This window comes from Chelmon rostratus, chromosome 13 (assembly GCF_017976325.1).
Source record: "Chelmon rostratus isolate fCheRos1 chromosome 13, fCheRos1.pri, whole genome shotgun sequence".
In the NCBI taxonomy this organism is placed as follows: Eukaryota; Metazoa; Chordata; class Actinopteri; order Chaetodontiformes; family Chaetodontidae; genus Chelmon; species Chelmon rostratus.
Genome location: NC_055670.1, coordinates 5,981,918 through 6,003,122, shown reverse-complemented (window position 1 = coordinate 6,003,122; position 21,205 = coordinate 5,981,918). Strand labels below are relative to the sequence as shown.

The following is a 21,205-nucleotide window of genomic DNA, read 5'->3' as shown; positions in this document are numbered from 1 at the left end:
CCCTGTGCAACGAAATATGAAACGAAACAAAGTGTAATTTGTCCAGGCAGCTTTGGAACTAAAGACTATCTGGATGCCAGTTCTGAACAATCTTGAATAAATTTAGTTACTGACTTCCTGTTGATGGAGGCTGAACTCAACAATCACAACACAAACAACATCACTTCAAGTCATATTTTCAGTTTTCCTCTGCTCCAACTTTGACACAAATTGTTTTGAAGGACAGCGTTAAGAGCCTCAACAGATTCTGACCCTGACTTTTTCTCCACAGTCTAAACTGTAGAAACACTGTTTTCACATTGTATAAAAGGCGAATACTTGAAAAAAGGAGTTGCCTAACATGCTATTAAAAAAAAACCTTGCAAAAGAACATGAGGGATTTGTGGTACAAAAGTAAAGAGAGAATAAGAAGCTGTTTCTGTAAAGCTGACATGAATCACTGTGATCTGATAAACCACACAACAAACAGTCACAACCGGTCAAGCAGAACTTGCTCTTTTAATATGTCATTTATACCTACTTGGTTACATTTATGGACACACTGAAGCACACAATGTCTGTTCTGATCCTTCCCACAACAGAAGAAAATCATTCACTGGCCTTAGATGAATATAATCTGTCATTTATTTTGACTGCAACAGCATTGTAGATAGATTACTGTCTCCTGTGTAGTTTGGGTTTTTTATGTTTAAAGGACTACACCGGTGGTTTTGCACATTTAAATCATACACTTTACATGATCCTTAACATGTGTTTTGTGTTTTAGTTCACTTTCATTCCAGGCAGCCGTAGTTTTCCATTAATTTCAGCGCAGAGTGACAACAGCGGGAAACCAACTGCTTCTTGGACAGACTGGAAAAATACACCCTGAAAACCTAAAACTGTGCACGATGCATTTGAAACTGGCCTGCAAAAACAAAACATGATTAATAGTTACAGAGCTGAATCCTATGAAAAAACACTGGTCAGGTCCTTCTAAGTGTTACAGTACCCACAGGCTCACATTCATGAGTAAACGGGTGCTGTAAATGTACCTTTATGGGTGTGACAAATCTTTCTCATGAACAGTCAAGCCTGTAATCTGTCATTTCTCTACTCCTGGATGAAGTCTTCACCTCATTTTTCATCTAAATATCAAACATCTTTGGAAAGTATTTAGTGGGGTCTGAACATTAGAAAAATTCAGCTTAGTTACCATATGATTACATTAAAGCACAAACATGATGAGCACAAACAAATTCATAGTTTCTCTTCACAGCAGCAATTTGTGACATATTTTCAATTCCAGTGCATTGACATAAAAGCCAGTGTACAGTATTGTGACTTTAAAGAACGATAATGATGAGGATAAAATCTAAGCAGCCGCGTTCATTAGTTTCCGTTCAGTCCTGATACATGTATGTGCTGCCACTCATTAGCTCGATGATATGTGCATTTACACGTCAGAAACATTAAGACATCGCTCATAGTAATAAATAATCTCAGAAACAGTCGACAGTAGAGAACGTACAGGGATGGACAAGCAGTCTGATTTACAGATGTCAGAACCTGACAGGTGTCGTCTGAGGCAAACACTGTGTGCAGGTACAATGTCCTGACAAGTCTCTACATAAGACCAACGTCCTCTGTTATGACCTCACCGTTTAAACTGAGAGAGAAAAAACTTTTCCCACAGAGTTAGACAGCATCACAGATATATCCCAAATGAAGAAAATGAAAGACTGTAACAATCAAATCAAACACTCCATATTTTTACTGATGTACCTTTACATCAAATGGGATCCATCTATTCAGTTTTCCCCAAATTAGCCTAAATAGCCTGACACATTGTGTGTCTTTGGGAACTTTTCTAAACTAAAATGAAGTTCTATGAGTCTGAATAATTGTTGGCAGCAGGGGTTCGTGATCATGGACCACATTTATGAGGTTAAGACGTTTGCTTAATGTCCAATTTTCCCTTAACACCCGAGCAGCCACACACTGGAAAAACCTATGTGGATATTCAGATATCATGCAGTGTGGAGGTCACACACCTGGCCCATTGTTAGTACATTACATTTTACATTTGTGGCCTTCTACAACCTCCTGATATGAATTTAGATGAAGAGGATAGGTGTAGATTAAAAATACTTCTTACAGTCCTCTCCTCTAGTGGCTGATATGAGGTCCAGAAGTCTGAATAGAGACTCTGGTGAAAGGCTTATTGTTTGGTAACATTCAGGCAATTCATTAACCTTTTCCTGTGTCACATGGTTGAAGTACTATTATGCCCAATCAAATGTTACTGATATGAGTCTGACATATTCAGAAAGTAGATGATTTCTTTGCCTCTTGAAAATGATGATAAAAACCCAAAGAGTGAGTGATGGTGAAGCACCTGAAGGCAGGATCAGCCCATATCACACCTGCAGTTTCAGTCCAGCCTGTGCCACCCATTAGCAAGAACAGTAATAGCATTTAAGGGCTGCAGATATACTGTAGACATGCTCCCACAACCACAGGCAAGGCCTCCAGCAGCTTCTGCAGTGTTGACACTAGTGTCACCTGCAGGCAATGAATTACAACTGCAGCTTCTTTATACAGCTGCTGCTGGGTTTGTCTGTTTGCAGGGTTTAGAGTTTACATTTCAAACATCTCCAAACAATACCACTCTTCTGTGTGTCACTACGTCTCCTCTGTCCTCACTGACTGGTCTCCTTAGTACTTTGCAGATGGAGGAGGTCCTAATTAGAATTTATTTGTCCAAAGGAAATGTATTGTATTTATGGTGTATAAGTGAACATGTGAATAGGTTAAAGAAATAAATTAGATAGGATGAAAAATGTTGCCAAATAAAACAGTAAAATGAAATGGTGTTGGGAAACACATGCTGAACATGTGACCTTTAAAACTTGGGTAACATATCTACTGTTGGTATGGAGAGACGACTATCAGCATGTGACTACAGACTTTCTACAGATAATCAGCACTTGCACTCAGTGGCCACTTACAGTCTAACAGTTCCACAGTAAATCCTCCCTTCATGAAGGTTCAGTTTGTACTGAAACTGTTGACTCCTGTCAGCACCTCTCAGTATAACCCAATTCAACAGCACCACAAACAAAGGTGGGATTTATTGCAGCACTGTTGTATTAAGATGGGTCAAAGTGATTAAATCGGCAACAGTTTAATCACTTGCCTAACAGTCATGCCCCAAAAAACATTTAATACTACATGAAAGTGGACTTTGAGACATGATCGTTTTGTCAAATTTTGTGTTTTACATTGCCAGAGTGGATTGTAATCGCTGTAACACATCGATGTTGCTATTTTAGCTGGTATTTTAGGAAATGGGTGTCCAAGTTTAAAATGTCAAACAATACAAAAGGAAATAGCCAACATGAAACTTGCTGCCTGTAGCTCAAGTGTCAGCGATCACTCTCACTGCATTGAGGGCAACATCAACGTGTCTACATCTGAAAGTCTAACCTGCAGCTGCTGTCTTTCCCTGTGGGTGGTGCAGGTTGGCTGGTGTAGAACTGATCAAATGGCTTCCTCTTTTGGAGAATCTACAGCCTGCTAAACATAAACACGTGCCTTTGAGTTTCTGAGTGTCATGGTCCGCTTCCATGACATGCTTCACATATAAAGTTTGGGCCTGGTGGTACCCACTATCGTGTACAAAAATGTTTCACTCACTGTTTCGTGAGTTTACAGTATGAAATCGGCAGGAATGCATGGAAATTAAGTAAATAAGGTGTGTCAAATGCCCCAACCCCTACCATACACTCACACATAAACACAGAGAGATCCCCCACCTGACAGCACCCTTCACAGAAACAAACACCCACAACCGTAACCTTGTGTCAGCCAAGGCCTGCTCTGCTCCCAGGCTTCACTGGCCTGCAGCGTCCTCACTGTGAACAAGCAACAGCCGGTGCTTGTTGCTGAATAACTGTTAAATATTATCCAGATGACATCGATATTGTTGGATAAGCCTCTCTCTTTCTCTTCGAAGTGCGACTGCTGTGGTGAAACCATCGCAGTTTGGTGAGCAGAGCTTCCTGCTGACTGCTGGTCGCCCACAGACCTCAGGACACCACAGGAGTCATGTCCCACAGCTGCAGATCAACAGGAGACATAATCAGTCAGTCTGCTGTCAAAGGCAGGTGACGTGCATCGGCTGGCTACTAAACATTTCTGCTGTTTCTAAATTTTCACACAGAGATGAGAAATTAAACCTTCGGAAAAACTGGAGGCAGATTCTCTCTCTTTTTGAGATGCAAGTGCATGTTTGGATCTGACACTGATTGCAACATATTGAATTTAATTGTCTTTTGTCTTGCAAACAGAAAATACCAGAGGTGCATTTCTGCTTTTTGAGATACAATTTTAACAAGCAAAAAACTACCTACGAACCAGACACAAAGCAACGTGATCATCCCATTAAAATGGTGTTTGTGTTAATCTGATGGATTACAAGTAGTATTCACTCTCCTATTGGCTCTGGTTTGTTTTACAGCAACTCTTGAGAAAAGCCTCTGCCTCTTTAGCTGCCAAAGCTCCCCGAGCAAAGTCTGATTCTGGAAAGTAACCCTTTTATTTTAGTGCCCCAAATTCATGGAATGATCTCCAACACAGGCTAGAAATCAATGCTCTACTAACCTATGGACAATTTAAAACCACGATCACAAACGTCCCTGCTTGAATGTGCAACTGTTAAATGACCTCCCATAATCACATCTGTGAAAGGTGAAATGAAAATTCTTGTGTTAATGTTAAGAAATCATTGAAAGATTCCTGGATCTGAACCAAAACAAGTTTTCAGGTTAGAATCGAGGCTGGATTTACTTGTCAAGTAAAGTGAGCCCAGTCCCAGTTCCCCCAGTGCGCTGTGTGGCAAATAGTTTGTGGTAATTTGATTACACAATATAAGCTGAAATCATGACGGTTTTTGCATTTTCACTCATTATTTCCAGTCTTGTACGGCTCTGTGTCAAAATTGAGTTTCAGTACATTCAGTTTTCAGTTGTTAATATACCACAAACTACATGCCACACCACAAGCAGGTAGTACTCCAGCTCCTCCGACAGGTACTGAAACATAACAGGGTACACACTCAATGTGAAATCAATAGGGCCCCCCTAGCAGCTTAATCAGGCAATACACCAGACAAAAAACAAACCTAACCTTCTTGGCAGAGTTGACCTCATGTTATGTTACTGTGTGAGCCTGCATGTCTTATCTGAGACTTGTGAATACAACAGATAGAGTTTGCTCCCATCCAGACCTTGATAACCTTGTCGGTGCCAGAGGTGAGCAGGTTTCCAGTGGTGGGCTCATAGTGCATGTAAACAATGCTGTGCTTGCTGTCGTGGAAGGTGGCCGTGGGCGCTCGACTGCAATGACACAAAGGAAACACCGGTCACTTTACTGTGTGAGCGCTCCGGCAAGCTGACAGCACAAAGGGTCAGTATGGGACAAGAACAGAGGCTGATTGTTACTCACTCCTCGTCAGTGATGGACTCGTGGCAGCTGTCACACACACGCACCTCGAACTCGAAGCCCATGAGGGGGATGGTGGAGCGTTTGGACGAACATTTGCCGCACACCGCCTGGCCACACTTCCTACAGTGGTGCTGAGGAACACAGGAGGGCTTCAACATGTCAGCTCTGATCAGCAACAGTCTCATTCCTTACCAGGAGCAGCAGAGTTAGAAAATGCCAGAGGTGGGCCGAAGTTCCGAGTCAGTCTCGGCTATGAATTCAAGCCCCAAGCTAAGAGCGACAGGTCTCAAATAAAGTCCAAGTTGTGAACTTTGTTTCAAGTCCTAAAGAAGTCATCACACACTCTTCAACACATCCAATTCCTTTTTAAACTTTAAAACAATAACCATTCATTACTTTTAAACAAACGTTATAACTTTTCAAAGCAAACACCTGAGGTGTAACCTGGTGTGTTGTTCCTCTGACACAGTTACTGTCATTTGTCATCTCCGAGCTGAATGTTTTGCATGTGTGCCTCTGTTTTTGTGAGCACAGTATGTGATCGTCTAAAGCACCGTCTGAGAGTCTGTCTACTGCTCTGATCCACACACACCTTTTCCTCTCTGCTGTGCAATGGGATCGGCTGCTGCCGGAGCGATTCACAGCACAGAGCTGATCTGCTGCACACTTTTTTCAGCTTTGGGCTACGACTTTGTCAAGTCTTTCTGAGGCAAAGGGCGAGAGTCCATATGGAGTCACAAGTCATTGGTGTTGAAGCTGAAAGTCATCTTGGAGTTTGTCAAGTGTTAAATGGCACAACAGTAACATTGGACTTGTAAATGATCTTATGAGGCTGTTGTTTATTCCTGTTTTTAGAATCGTGTTTGTTTCCATATTTTCAGTTGGCTTAAAAAGATGGCCTCAGCCTCCTACTGTCGTGGAAGTATGTTAGTTAGTTATACATACATGGTGGCAGCTTTATTGGTCCCACCCCTCAGCTGTATGTGGTTTCTCTTTTTATGAGCAAATGAGACAAAAACATGGACTTCATCTCCAGAAACACCAACAGCACAGTGTGTTGTGTTTGATTCCTGCTACAGGATGTCCCTGAAGACTGCTGTGCAGTCAAGAAATGGCTGTTACAGTATCCATAAACTGTGGACCACACACACACACACACACACACACACACACACTTGAAATGAGTAACCACGACATAAAGCTGTTTCTGAGAACAAGACAATAAAACTTCCACAGGATGTTTGTGGCTATTAGTGTCGCTGTGAAGAATTGTGTATGTTTCCTTTCCTGGAAAGTTGCTTGAAGTGAGGGTGCGGTGGAGCTACTGATCACTGAATCTACTACCTAATGTCTGAACTGTGATGTTAGTTTTTGTGTCTGGTGATTTATCATTATGGGACTTTTCATGTAGAAGTCAAATGAGTGACAGAACATCAGGAGTGGGGTTGTACAGCACCTGTCGGAGGCCGATCTTCTTGCTGTCCCACATCTGTTTGAAGTTCCAGAAGAAAGGCTGCTCACACTTCTGACAGGAGTCGCTGTCCAACCACTCTGGGGTCTGTGCAAACACACATTATTAGAATTTTTAGATTTTCCTTTTTCCAGTTATGACTCCCAATATAAAGAAAAATATATTTAAATCCCCCCAAAAGTTATCTTTATTTTGTTTTGTGAACCTCAACGGTGTGAAGCAATTTTCCTAAAAATAGAACAAACTACAATAGAGTCAATGTTTTCATCAGCTTTCTAGCTTTCTCTTTTTAGAGGGTGGATCAATTAAAGGAATACTTCAACATTTTCAGATATGCATTTTTGCTTGCTGTCTGAGAGGGAGATGAAAATATCAACATTGTTTGCATGTCTGTGTGTTACATTTGCAGGAATCAGGACATGGTCAGCCTATCTTAGCTGCCCCCACGGGTCCCTGATGCACATGGGGGGGGTCACATCTTACAGATTTGTCTATGTACAGTACACAGAACCACACCTGACAACCTCACTGTGACAAGAAGACTTCAGGATGCTCCTCACACTCAATGTTTCTTACTATTTTTTGCCAAGAAATAGTTGCAGCACATAACTCACCCGTTTTTACTTTTTTGGTCAGGTATGAATTAGACAAATACGACACAACATGTTAGTGACACGCTGGTTGTAATAGTGCCAACATTAGATTCGATTTTTGCTTTTGATATATTTAGATAGTTGAAGAAATAAAGAAACAATCACAGGAAAAAGTAAACAGAATTGAGAATTTGGGCCAAATAACAGAATGATGCTGAGGCAGAATAAAAGGGAGTCTGGGTAAATAAAGAAGCAATGAAGGCCTAACTAACTGTGTGGAGACTGGGGGAGACAGAGGGGGAGGAGAGCACACAGGCTGAAGCTAGAGTGTGAGTGTGTGTGTGTGTGTGTGTGTGTGTGTGTGTGTGTGTGTGTGTGTATGTGTGTGTGTAAGAAAGAAAATCAAAGAACTGTGCAAATCTAGTGACCTTTCATGGATCTCTAAAAGATCATTTATTCTAGAGTAGGAGGGAGAGCCAACATCAGCAGTTTGTCCAACGAACTGATCTTTGTCGCAGATCACATGTGGAAATAGGTACAACAACACACGGCACACATGACACATTTCCATATTCTCCACCTTTTCTTTGTCATGTGTCACAGTTCACAGATAGAGAATGAATGTGCGCTGGCATTGGGTTGATGTCACGCTCAGTCTGCCGTCTCCTCTTCTCTCCCTCTCCCTCTCTCACCTCTTGTCGTGTTACGTCCATGTTCCAGATGACGATGCCTCCATCTGAGCTGCAGGAGATGAGCTGACGAGTGTGTGAGGCGTAGCACAAGCCCTGAATCTTCTCACTGCAGGGAGCGCACATGCACATAGGTATTAGACAAAAAATTAAGCAGGCGCTGAATTAAAAAAGTACAATAAGTTGGTGTCCCAGCATGTTAACGCGAACATAAGTGGTTTGATCCAGAAATGCAGATTGGTTTTTGCTGTGTCTTCTTAAAACATTTTTTCACCTTACACTCTGCAACAAAACAACTACACCACATAGCATTCAACGTTTTCTTTTATACAGGCAAGAGCCCCGCACTCTCACTGTGCTCATTAATTAAAACTTCAATGGCAAAACAAGTTTTAAAATCTATCAGTGATGTAGCCTGTAAGAGAACAGAAACACTCTCCTCCTATCATTATTTTGTACCTTACTGCTGTTCTCCAGCAGTGCCACCACTCTCTCTCACCAGGCGCCAAATACTGTGCATGCACTGTGGCTCTTTCTATGAAAGATCCTGACATGTCTGAAAATAGTCATAACAGTTATGGTACATAATGGAGGCCTACTGTTGCACATTTATCTCTGAAAAGGGCCTGTTTGTAAAAGCAATGGCTTTTTGGTAATCCAACATAGGTCTCTGTTACATAAACGTTCTGTAACAGCTCTATTCAAACACGACAGGACCATATTCGGCTTCTCACATGTGAGTCAGAGTGGTGGCACTGCTGGGAAACAGTGTTAAGTTGGAGAATAAAGTATCAATAAAGATAGTGTTTGTAGGTTGTTTTTTTTTTACCTTATCTTGCAGTTAAATTCCTTTTTTTTTCAGTGGCACCATGTTGAGCATTTGGGATGCATATCTAATCAACCCAGATTCCTTAATAAATTCTCTCACCAATGGCACTATTTAGCACTATTTAGTATGAGTATTCATACTGTGAGCAGTTTGCATGAATGATATGAAAGGTTAGAGAGACTGATGGTCCTGATTGTTTTGGAATTCCACGTTTTTAAAATCAAAGTAAAGACATTTTTATAGACCGCCCCGACATGAAAAGAATGTCTTCAGTATTTAATGATTCATTAGACTGATTTTATTTGTTGTGCATAAAATAACGAATTCATGACATAACACTGTTACATTATTATCATAAGCATCCCTCTCTGGCGCCATTCAATTTAGACTTGTGCCATGTTGGATGTGTTACAGAAATGTCAGTAGGTCCGACATAGTGCAACTGTCTTTGCAACGTTTACAGAAAGTTACTACTGACAGACAGTTATTTATTGATCCCCTAAAGCAAATTGCAGCATAGCAGCAGCAATTCACATATCACAGAACACACATAATTATACACTAAGGTGGCCTGAGGTAGGCAAGAAAAACACTATTTTTAAGTATACACACATGTGCACAGAAACTACTGTACGAGATTTAAATAACTGAATAAAAATAGATTAGAATTAAGATAAGATAGAGCTCTCACACTACAAATAAAAGGTAAATGTATGTGCATGTGCTATGGCGGTTATTCAGACATGAGACCAACATGTAAAATTGCCATCATATTTGCATAACAAGGCACAGCTCTGAAAGAGGCTCTACTAGTTTACTAGATAGATACTTTAATATTCACAACACAACAAAAAAAAACACACATACCATTCAATAAACCACTTAAGTACTGTAGTATAAACATTAATAGCATAGAAAAAGACAGTTACAGTCTATCAGCACAAAACATACACGCATACAATGCAACTTAGCAGTGTTGTCCATCCAGCTGAGTAAGAGACACATTCGACAGTAGATGTTTGTGATTCTTACTTGTGTCCTTGCAGTTCGATGGCGGTGCCTTTGCGTCCTCCGATGTCCCACATGATGATGGAGTGGTCTGAGCTGCCGGAGAACAGCACCCTCTGGACTGGGTCCCAACACAACGCCGTCACATTACCTGAAGCAAATTACAACACACACACACACGCACGCACGCACACAAAACTTGTGAGAGAAACACAGCAGTAGAAAGTACATTACCTCACAAGGGTCATTCCTCAAGGACATACATGAGGCCAAGGCCAGCGCACAAACTATCATCACGGCTCTGGTGATGAGTACTGTCAGAATTATTTATGATCTTTTGATCACGCAATCCAAAGTGGTAAATTTAGGAACTGGGTTGGTGTCCCCGGGGCTGTCATGCACTGGTTCTCATATGGCTTGTTTCATTTACTTTAAAAACTATATTTCTTTTGCAACTGATTCTATGTGTTGAGCCTAAAGGCTGATTTGCTGGACTGATACTGTTTAACATATCATGACTCCATGGAAAAGTCTTTTTACTGCTTTTCTGACATTTTAAGTAACAGTCAATATCTATGACCTGGATGTGACAAGAAAACCTTTCACTGAATTCAAGATTCTGGCCCTGAAGTCATTTTGAAACTAATTCAGATGTCACTTTATCCTTCAACTCAAAAGATCAAGCTTGCATCTAAAGACTTTAAATCCCATTTAAGACACCGTAAAAGACATTTTCACTGCCTCCTTTGCTGAATCAGATTCCACAGTGAAAGCGGCAAAAGATTGTCTTGAACAAAGATCATCAGGGACTTAAAGTTACTTCTTAACTAGCTCAATAAATCTGCCAACTGCCCACAATCTAGCATTAACTATTACATGAATTTAATGCAGTTGCTGTATGAATCTTGGTGGTTTGTGTGAGGTTCCTCACGATATAAAAGAAATGATTTAAGCATAAAGATTTAAGGTTCCTCTTTCTTTATCCCTTTTCCCTCCAGACATAAGCTGCTCCCAGCTGAAGAAACTGGAACTGTTTCATTATTGGGTGTTAATTATCGCATCTAAATTGTATTATTTTCTTATTTGTTAATCCCCGTGTAACATAGCTTTAAATAAGCAGTTTTATGAATAATTACTACAAGTATTAGAAAATTCAAATTTCTGTGATTTGCATCCAGTAATAGCTTCTCTCTCATATCAGCAGAAAACATACCGGCTCATTGTCATTGGCTAATGTCTGCAAGAGCTGTGAGTGTATGAAAGCAGAGAAGCACAAATGACCTGGGCTTCAAGATGCAGCGGCAAGGCTATTCAGGTAATTCATATTTGCACAGACGAAACAAATATTGTGCAAAAATCAATGCTTGGTTTTTGTTGTTTTTTTTCCAATAATGTTGTAGCTCGTGCACTGTAGAATAGGCTGAGGCTAAAAGAATTTAGAGCCTCTGCAATGAGTGTGCTACAGCTGCAGCACTTTTAACATGGATCAATCTGTTCATTCTGTTATTGATTATTAATAGAATAACTGTTTGGGCCGTAGAATGCCATAAAAAAATGAAAAATGTCCAACAAAATTTCCCTGATCTCAACGTGACGTCTTGAAATTTTTGTTTTGTCAGTTCAAAGCCCAGATAGTCAAGATAAGATACTTCAATTACAACGATAGAGAGAATCAGCAAATGGATCAATCATTTCAGCACTACTGTGTACTGTGTGTGTGTGTGTGGTGTACCAGTGTGTCCCTTGAAGGTGGTGACCAAGCTGCAGCTGTCCTGCTCCAGCTTGAGGATGGTCACCTGACCGGACTGGTCCCCTACAAAGGCGTGTCTGGTCTCCACATCAAACCTGGGTTAAGATTAAGGTCAAAGAGGTAGAAACTGTGTCCTGCTGAGAAAAAGCCCTTTGTTGAGGCTGCAAAGGAGTTCCAGCGTGTCAGTGCATGACTCTCAGCTCTTTCACTGGTCATTTAGTCAAAGTCCTCCTCTGACCTGGTTAAGTCACAACAGACCAAAATCATTACAACACTGTCCACATTGTACAAGAGAAAAACAACGACTGCACAAGGAATAACCTAATTATCCCATCCAATCTGAATCCTTTAGCCTTAAAAATAAAGATAAGACAAAAATCAATATACATCTAATTACAGGAATTGGAGTTTTCAATTTTCTTTCACTCTCTGGGAACCTGAGATCAGATATTTTCTGTCATTACCACTGAGCACAGATTAGGTGATTTCCAAGTGAAAAGACATCTACAGTTCTACATCAGTGGTTCCCCTCTCCTCCCAAATCCAAATCAGTCAAACATTGACAATACCTGGGAGCTGAGTAAAAAACAAAGCAAATTAAGTCTGTATTTTAGCATGTTTCATTAAAACAACATTAGGTTTCCTTTCGCAGTTCAATGAATTGCTGTCGCGCAAATAAGGAATGGTAAAAGTTGAAACTTTCCCCAAGCTGCCGTAATTTTTAGACACAAAAAAACATCTGTAGTTATGACACTTATCCCCAAGTCAAGTGTGTCCCACCTGCAATGGCTCTACGCTCCCCTGAGAGGGCCTGCCCCACAGTTTGAGAACCGCTTGCCTTGGCTGAAATCAAGCTTTAGCTAAAAGGTGACATTTAGACATACAGCAAGTGATACAACTGTATTAACAGCAGCAGTTAAGGGCCAGTCATTCAAGTTCAATGGAAATGAGTGTAAAGATTTTCAGACTTCATAACTTCAGTATGTTATCTTTTCACCTGCTAATTACAAACAACTCTCTTCGGGTGCTGTTCCATGTGGCTTCTCAGTACAGGGACAGCCCTGATTATCACATCTGAAGTCACTCCAGACAGAACTGTTACTGTCTCCGCTCTCACTGACCTTCTTGCCATGCTAACCACACAGGTTAGCATGTAGAGGCTCGCAGCAGACCGGACAGTCTATAACAGCCGCATGGCAGGCTCATTGGTATGGATCAGTGTCGCTGCTGAGCACTCACAGCCTTTCATCTGGCCATTACAGAAACCTACTCAGACCGTTTCCTTGACAACAGCATGACTGATGCCTATTGTTAGACCTTCCCATTAGTACAAACTAACTGGAAGCTAATCTCAATTGCCCTGTCTTATGTTTCTGTGGCCTTAAAATAGACTGTGTTGTCATAATAAAAGGCAGATATTTTTCACAGTCCAAAGCACCAAAGATGGCTCGCCACTTCCCACTTCGTTACGTCCAATCCACTCCATTTAGCAGGAAGCACGGCTGTCTACTTCATTGAGCGCGCTCTAAGGGCCAAGTAGTCGACAACAAACAGAGCGGGGGGGGGGGGGGGGGGGGGGCATTAAAGGATACTGTAATCCTGAAACCCAGGCGGCGGTACGATGCGTCCCCAGCTGCTGGCCACTCTCTGAGCAGTGCCAGGTGAAGCTTTTGTCCTGGCTGGTGCTCAGAAGCCACTCCATCTCCAACACAAACAGCACCACTGTCACTCTGCCCTGATGGGCTGCAGGCACACAAAAATGCACAGAAATACAGCACATGAGATCCATTTTCACACTCACTTCGATCACAGTGCAGGGGACTACACAGAAATCTTAGGATGGTGTCAACAGCTTTAAAATGGTGTGTAATCGACACATTTAGTGTGCTGAAATTGCACAGAAATGCACATTTAACAGAAGAAGACACATGGTGCCACAGCAGAGAATAATGGTCCAGCACCTCCACCTTCTTTAAAAAAAAAAATCTGAGCAGATATCTGAAAGACACATAGTCAGCCACATGTACAACACATAGCAGAAAAACACACACACAGGTCAGATATAACAATACTCCATTTCTGCCTAAGAATCCATTTTTCCAGGCTCGTTTGCGTGTTCATGCGATAAAAACATCTAATGTAGCCGAGGCTGTAGAGGAGGCATGTGGCGATCGATCAGTGATGCTCAGGTCTAGTTATTTCTGAGCGAGTTATACTCAAAAGAAAAGAATCATGAACTCTGACAGAGAAAAAAAGATTCCTCAGGCAGCAGAGTTTTCAAAGCACTAAGTATACAGAGCTGAGCAGACTCTATTAGCAGTGAATTGTCTGGAAACTGCCTGGGTAATAAAACGGTAATAAATAATATGGTCCAGAGACTTTAGAGAACTGCAGAGTCTGAGCAGAGTGTCAGCTCTTAAAAATACGCTTTTGAAGCTGTGAGGCTATTAAGGGTCAATGAACAGTTCAGCTACATCTTTTGTAGAGCCACTTGATGTCACACATGGATGTCAATACTACATTACAAGGTGTCTGTAGGTTCAGACGGTTCAATTTTTGTCTTTGAAAGACCTTTTAAATTCAAATATAAAGAAAATGAAAATACTTATGATACAGACAGGGGCAATCCCAGGATTTATTTTTTTCTTCAGTGTGGGCAAAAGGGGCTCTTTTCTATTTTCTTTTTTTACTTTCAACTGCCCCAATAATAACACTTGAAATTTTTAAGAAAACAATTTAAAGAAGATAAACAATTTCAATAAAACTTACAATGCCCTCCTTTGGAAGGCTGTACACACACACACACGCACGCACGCACGCACACACATGCACACACACATGCACACACGCACTAGTTCACTTCCTGTCTCACCCTGGTAGGTGCGTGCGGGGGTCATCTTATTGTAGTCTTCTGACAGGATGAACTCCTGAAAGACAAGATCAGAAGATAAATGTTCTCACTGACTGAAGTCAATGACTAAATAAATCTATGAATAGCACATTCCAGTGTCTAAATTTCAGTATGTAAGTAGTAACACGTGAACATTACTTAAAAATGTGATTATAGTAGAAACATGGGCCTTCCTTCTGGGGGAAGATAGATATTTTCCACCTTCACCTTATAAACATGTAAATGCAATTTACTTATGCAAAAAAAACCCTGCAGGCCTGCGCATATGCTAGTGAAAAGAAGAAGAGGAACTGCTCAGATGCCACCACCCATAATAAAACACTTTGACGTTTTAAGGTTGTTCTGAATTGGAAAATAATAGAAAATGTTCAGTTATGCTACTCTCTGCCTTTGTGCTGGGCCAGCAAATGACTCCCACTGTGAAATTCTCATACAAAAAAAAACTGGAGAGTGAAAAAATGCTGCATCCGAGAATAGACTGGCCTGTACTGTGTTTGTTCAGCACAGGCCGGTCTGTTACAGCACAGGACAACCACTTAAAACAAACAAGACCAGCAGTCAGGAGTCTCACGAGCGGCCACTAGAGGCTGCAATGTTCATTACAACACACTGGTGATGTTGCTGTTTTTAGAGCATTAATCAGGTAATCAGGGTGGACCAAAGGAAAAGGCAACTGAATTCAAAAGGGTGCACTCTCTGGGGAGCAAGACTGCTGTTAGTGTATTAATCTGCCTACTTTGGCCTTTTATGGCTTGAGGGAGGTGCAGGAGAAATGCCTATCGAGTATCCAAAATGGAAAAGTAGGTAAGTTGTTGCAATGCTATTGGAAATCAGCCCCAAAGAAATAATTACTCAATAAAGTCTATCTTATCTTATCTTATGAAAGAGAAAATGATGATTCAAATCAGGACGTATCCGACTTGAGACTATGAGATGCACAATTCTGTCCACTCTGAACATGATTAAGCTCCCACACCATCTCTGAACAAAAGACAAAATTTTGTGGTTTTCCTCTCTCACCAAGTGACAGCTCACAGTGACCTGACAAACATCTCATTCCAACCGAATAAACAAACTCGCCAGACACATTCCTGTTGCGCTGGAGAGCAGCCAATACTTTGACCAAAATATATACAATTACAGCTGCCTTCCACTTTATGTGCTAAAAGGCAGATGACAAATATCACAAGATCTTCCTGTCAACATACTGACAAAGACACAACCCGCAGGGATGCAGCGTATCCTTCAGGTGATTATCACTGAAACAGCAAGTGCAGCAAAGAGTCTGTGAGGAAAAGAGAGAGAGGCCAGAGGGTTGTGTCTGGAGAGGACTTACACAGACACTTCCAGTATCCATCCCCACGGACAGCCTCCTGGTCTCTGGGTTAAAGGACATACAGGAGCACGGAGCTGGAGACACAAACACATCCAAGAATAGTCGTGAACATTTTGCCTGTATGTGTGCGTGCTGCAGTCTGAGAGTGCTGTGATGCTCCTGTCATTATCACCGTGACTCCTGTTCTGCTGTAGTTCACATCTCAGCATCATCACCCTCACATTTCTGAAAGCCAATAGTGATTTAAGAATTTTGGCAGTGAAAGTACAAACAACAAATGATATACAACAACGCTCCTTGACAGTTCAAAGTTCATTCTGGGCCTTGGAAACATCATTTCAAGGTCAAGGTGAGAGCTCTAGAAAAGCTACAGTAGCAAGTGGAACCTGAGTTAAGATTTTCTTGGTTGCTGTTTGGACACACCCCAAAAAATACTTCAAACATTATATAATGACACTGATTAGAAGCTGACCAATACTGACTTTTAAGTCAGATACCAACAGCAGTATTTCAGAGTTAACAAAAAAAAGATGCATCGGCTGATATTTGGTGTTAAACACATAAACTTAAATGTAAACCTGTCAATGGTCTCAAACAATGTAATGGAGACACTGTTTCTAAACTACCTCCAACCACCTACTGATCAGCTGACACATCGGCTAAAATTAGCTGATAATATTGGGTGTATTTATCAGTCTGGTTTTAACACTGCATGTGCTTCCTGAGTTCTGAATTCAATGTGCATCACTCAAATCATCCAGTCCTTCATCTATTACAACTAGTCTGTGGTGTTTTCAGTGTGATCCATAACGACTACCACAGAGGTGAATTAACGTCTCTCTGAAACAGCCTGCGGCACAGTGGCTAGCAGGCTGGGTTAAGCGCTGACTTCAACTGCCCAGGTGTGAATGTGACTGTGAATGGGCGTCTCTCAACCTGTCCAGGATCTACCCCACCTCTGGCCCAGTGTCAGCTGGGGCGGACTCCAGCCCCCCATCTCAACAACACTTTAACATTCACAGCTTTGTAACAGTCATAAACAGGTGGTCTGGTTACTCTGTCCACTCCCTGAGTGCTGTTCCTCAGTACACAAAGCATCTTAAACAGCTTGATCAGATCACATTTTGTTGTGTGTTGACAGTCGGCCTCCGTGCAGTTTTATTTCGCATTTTCAGTGTTTTCTGTGTCAGTCTTGTTTACTGAACAATACTCTATTAAAAGAGAAATTAACTTGGCTAATGTGTTCTTGGTTACACTGTTTTGGGGGTTTTTTTGCATTGCAGTTTATATATATATATACTTTATACCTGAATAGCAGAAAAAATGCTTACATAACAGCAGCTTCAGGTCAAATATATCAGAATCTGTATACTGTCGATTATGAGGGAGGGGTTTCTGTTGACTGTTTAACCACTTTGGATAACAGCGTGCTGTTGCAATTTCCTGGATGTGTTGGCTGAGGTTTAGGAGACAAAAAATAATAAACATGGGACCAAAGTCCCTGCAATTTGACCTCATCTGAAAGTTACCAGAGCGCACAACAAACATGAAAACCTATGATGAAGAAAGTCATAACACGGACAGATGACTTAATGTGTGCAAAAACTTTTATTTAGTGGAGAACTCTATAAAATCAAAACTCTATACCTGTACTGTATGTTATTAAGTCCTTTCAGTCAAAATTTTGACTCAGATGTTTTTTGCTGTATGTGGAAATCCTGAAAGTAGCGATTACTGTCTCATCTTTGGCAGTGTAATTTCAGTTTTTCTATCAGTAAACTCAAATGTTTAACACATGCCGCCTCTGGTACTGCTATTGTAAGCAACAGATCTTGCTGATGGTAGCACGGGATTTCCTTCAGTTGCACAACTGGAGGGAAACAAGGACAAACAGTGTCAAAGACGTGCAGCACTGCAGCACTAAAACGAGGAGAGTGAATGATTCTACAGGAGCTCCGACGCTGAATCTAATTTCAGGAGCAATTCAATTCCACACTTTCAAGCCATTCTGAGAAGTGAAGTCTGTGTAATTCATTATGGTCGCCATGATGAGCAGAGACACTCACACAGAATGAGAGCAAACAGAGGAAGAGTGAACAAAAACAGGAATGAACAACAGGCCTGTTCCCATAAGTAGATGTCATCTGTACAACTTTGCTGATTAAAATTACACACTCCTACATATTCATCACTTATTTGATTACACTGAGCAAGCGAATCGGTCATCTTATTCAAACACAGCCACTGCCTTTGTTTTAAAATGAATGCCATGAATCAAGCAGATACAAACAGTAAACACACACAAAACATTTGCATATACACTTTGTGGCAGAAAAGGTGACCAAGAGTACTTACATGACATTGTGTGGTAGACACTGGGCCAGTACTGACCGCTGTCTCTCTTCAGCCATACCCGAATCGTCCTGTGGGGTGAAACCATGACATTTTAGCCACTGCATTACCGAGTGCCCACGTGGCATCTGAGGTGTTGCACTGAATTCTTGATGGGTTACGTTCTCCAGTCACTCTGGACTGTAGGCATTAAGCAGGCTGCAGTTTCTCTTTGAAAACTTTACTTTAATAATGACTGAAAAGGGAAGAAAGTAAACACACCACGCTCTCTGGGTTCACACCAGACTCACTCTATTGTTCCACTTGTTACTGTTTACATCGCCACTGTACAACAGCAGCAGGGAGGAAATAAAATCACCTGAGGCAATGGTGAATCGGTCATGAGCCAACTCCAAAATAATATCTAAAGTGCTATAAGTGCTAATTTAATAATAACTACTGGGTAATAATAATAAACCTTTACTTTCCAACCTTTCTGGGTTACTGCCTTATTGAACTGAGCCAGCTGGTCACATTGAAAAAAGATGGGCTTGTGTTGCAAGTGTACAAAATCATTGTTGTGAAGCTTCAACTTTTTAGGCAAATCAGTGACGGCAATGTTGCACACTTCCCAGCTCTGCGGGATATCGAACCCTTTCCATTTTGATGTAGAAGAAATACAGGATGTCACGTGGCAGTTCTCTCTGAAGTTACCCCCAGCAGCTCCCACTGTTCATATTTTCAACATTTTTTCCTGTAACATTTTTTTTCCATTAAAAGTTCGAGGAGGCAGCTAGAAAACCCTGGTGTGATGGGGGAAGTAATTGAGATGAAACAGGCATTACAGGACACACAACCTTTCAACATGCAGAGGCTCACACCCATCCTCAGGCACTCGCAGATGTCAATAGACTGAATACACACACTTATCAAGAAAAAAAAGTCGCAAATACACACACACACACACACACACACACACAGCTCCCAGGCAACCGTAAAACTGGTCGTTTGGGTCGTTCTGTTTGCAGAATATGGCCGAAATAGAGCAAATATGTATGTTTTCATTAGCAGTCACATGAAAATAAAAATCTGTGTTTTTGATACCTTAGAAAAAGCTCTTTATGTCTACAGAGAGCGCGGAGCTCCTACAGACTCCGTCTGGTGCATCACCATGTTTGAACAGTATCCCAGAAAGGACAAACCAAACACTGGCACTAACGAGCATCTTTCATGTGTCCAGCAACCACTGTTGTTGCAATCTGCAACCTCGCCACTAGATGACACTAAATCCTGCACACCTGAACCTTTGAGGAGCTCCTCCTCTAACTAGTGACCCCTTGGGGGTCCCCAAGCAAAGGTTGATGAGCTTTGCTCTGCTTTACCAGTTAACTCTCAGTGCCAGGAGAGTAAGTGAATGTGTTTACTTTTGGTAGCTAGCAAGCTAAAGCTAGCCACTATGAAATATGTAAAGCATGTGTTAACTTGCATGCTCAAAAGTAATTACATACATATAAATATATACATAAATATATAAAGAAAATATTATAAATGTGTGTGTGTGGCGTATATATACGCTCAAATGACTGTTAGTTGACACATGAAATGTTAGCTGTTTTCATGTTTTCTTCCATAACCACAAACCGTTTGAAATGATTAACTTAACCCAGGCGGGGGCATGAGCTCAATCAATGACCGACCGGAGCGGGGACGTTGTCGGGGTGAAACGAAGGGAGGTGACGGTTGTAAAATAAAGATTTGGAGGTTAGTTGGTTGTGTAGCCGCCGTGCAATTCAAGGCTTACCTGTCCTCAGACACGCTGATAACGCCGTCTTCCTTCGGGATGATAACCGCCGTGCTCACTACATCTTGGAAAGCCTCGATTTTGCTCAGCAGACATGGCTTCCGAGCCTGCGGTTGGGGCTGAATTTCGGCCGCCATGGGTCGGTGGTGCACAAACCTCCGTGTACGCTTCTGGCTCCGGGAAACATAACCCACCCCGTCCGACCGCAGACCTCCGGCCAAGAGATGCTAGCTGGCTGTCAGCAGGTAGCACGCGGTGTTGTGACGGCAGCCAGAAATGCTGCCAGTCAGCTGACAACACACACAGACTCACACCCGCCTACCGAACAGACACAAAGCACTTCCTTTCAACAAAATAAGACTTCCTGTAGAAGTTTTGCAATTTTATTTTCAAAATAAAAGAGGCATCTCCGAAACTCGAGCATTTTTTGATAAAGACAATTTTGGTCCACAAAATTAGGTTTTGTGGTAATGCAAAAAAGTAGAATAAAATCTGATCATATTCCAGCAATGACATCAAATAAACTATCACTTTATACAAGGTTCATAGGCTGCAGTTCATGGCTTTGTTAAATGATTCAGAATTGCACTGGCATTAAGTTGGGGGGCTCAGAAAACACAGCAGACGCATATATCTCCAGACGTTTTGTCCCTAGTATGAGTGCAGCTAGAAAAACATTGGATCCCACATTTCTTATAATGCAACTTGATAATTTCGATTAGACCCTCCTTGTCCATAAAACTATCTCAAATTGCCCAAACTCCTTAACCCCTGTGTGCAACTCAGACTTCATGCAAGAAATGTGTTGTCTCTAAACACAAGATGAGATAGCCCCTGTTCGAGCTCCCTCTAGAATCACCATTGACACAATAAAGCTTTTTTGACATGCTGCGTAGAAATAACCATGAAAAGTCAACAGAACAAATAAAAAAATTTACAACAAAAGATGTGGAACGAAAAAGTGGATTGCCCTTTCAATAGTTAATAACTAATTTCTCA

General features: G+C 41.4%; 1 protein-coding gene across 1 annotated transcript; it reads right to left on the bottom strand.

Moving 5' to 3' along the window:
• Positions 1-389: 389 nt before the first annotated feature.
• wdfy2 (WD repeat and FYVE domain containing 2) lies at positions 390-20,508 on the bottom strand. Its single transcript, XM_041951173.1, has 12 exons — positions 20,207-20,508; positions 18,430-18,497; positions 16,075-16,148; positions 14,700-14,754; positions 13,420-13,570; positions 11,810-11,922; positions 10,102-10,228; positions 8,244-8,349; positions 6,944-7,045; positions 5,488-5,618; positions 5,270-5,378; positions 390-4,100 (listed from the first exon to the last, which is right to left on the bottom strand). The coding sequence occupies exons 1-12, from the start codon at positions 20,341-20,343 to the stop codon at positions 4,071-4,073; spliced, it is 1,203 nt and encodes a 400-aa protein (XP_041807107.1). The 5' UTR covers positions 20,344-20,508; the 3' UTR covers positions 390-4,070.
• Between the last annotated feature and the right edge of the window lie 697 nt (positions 20,509-21,205).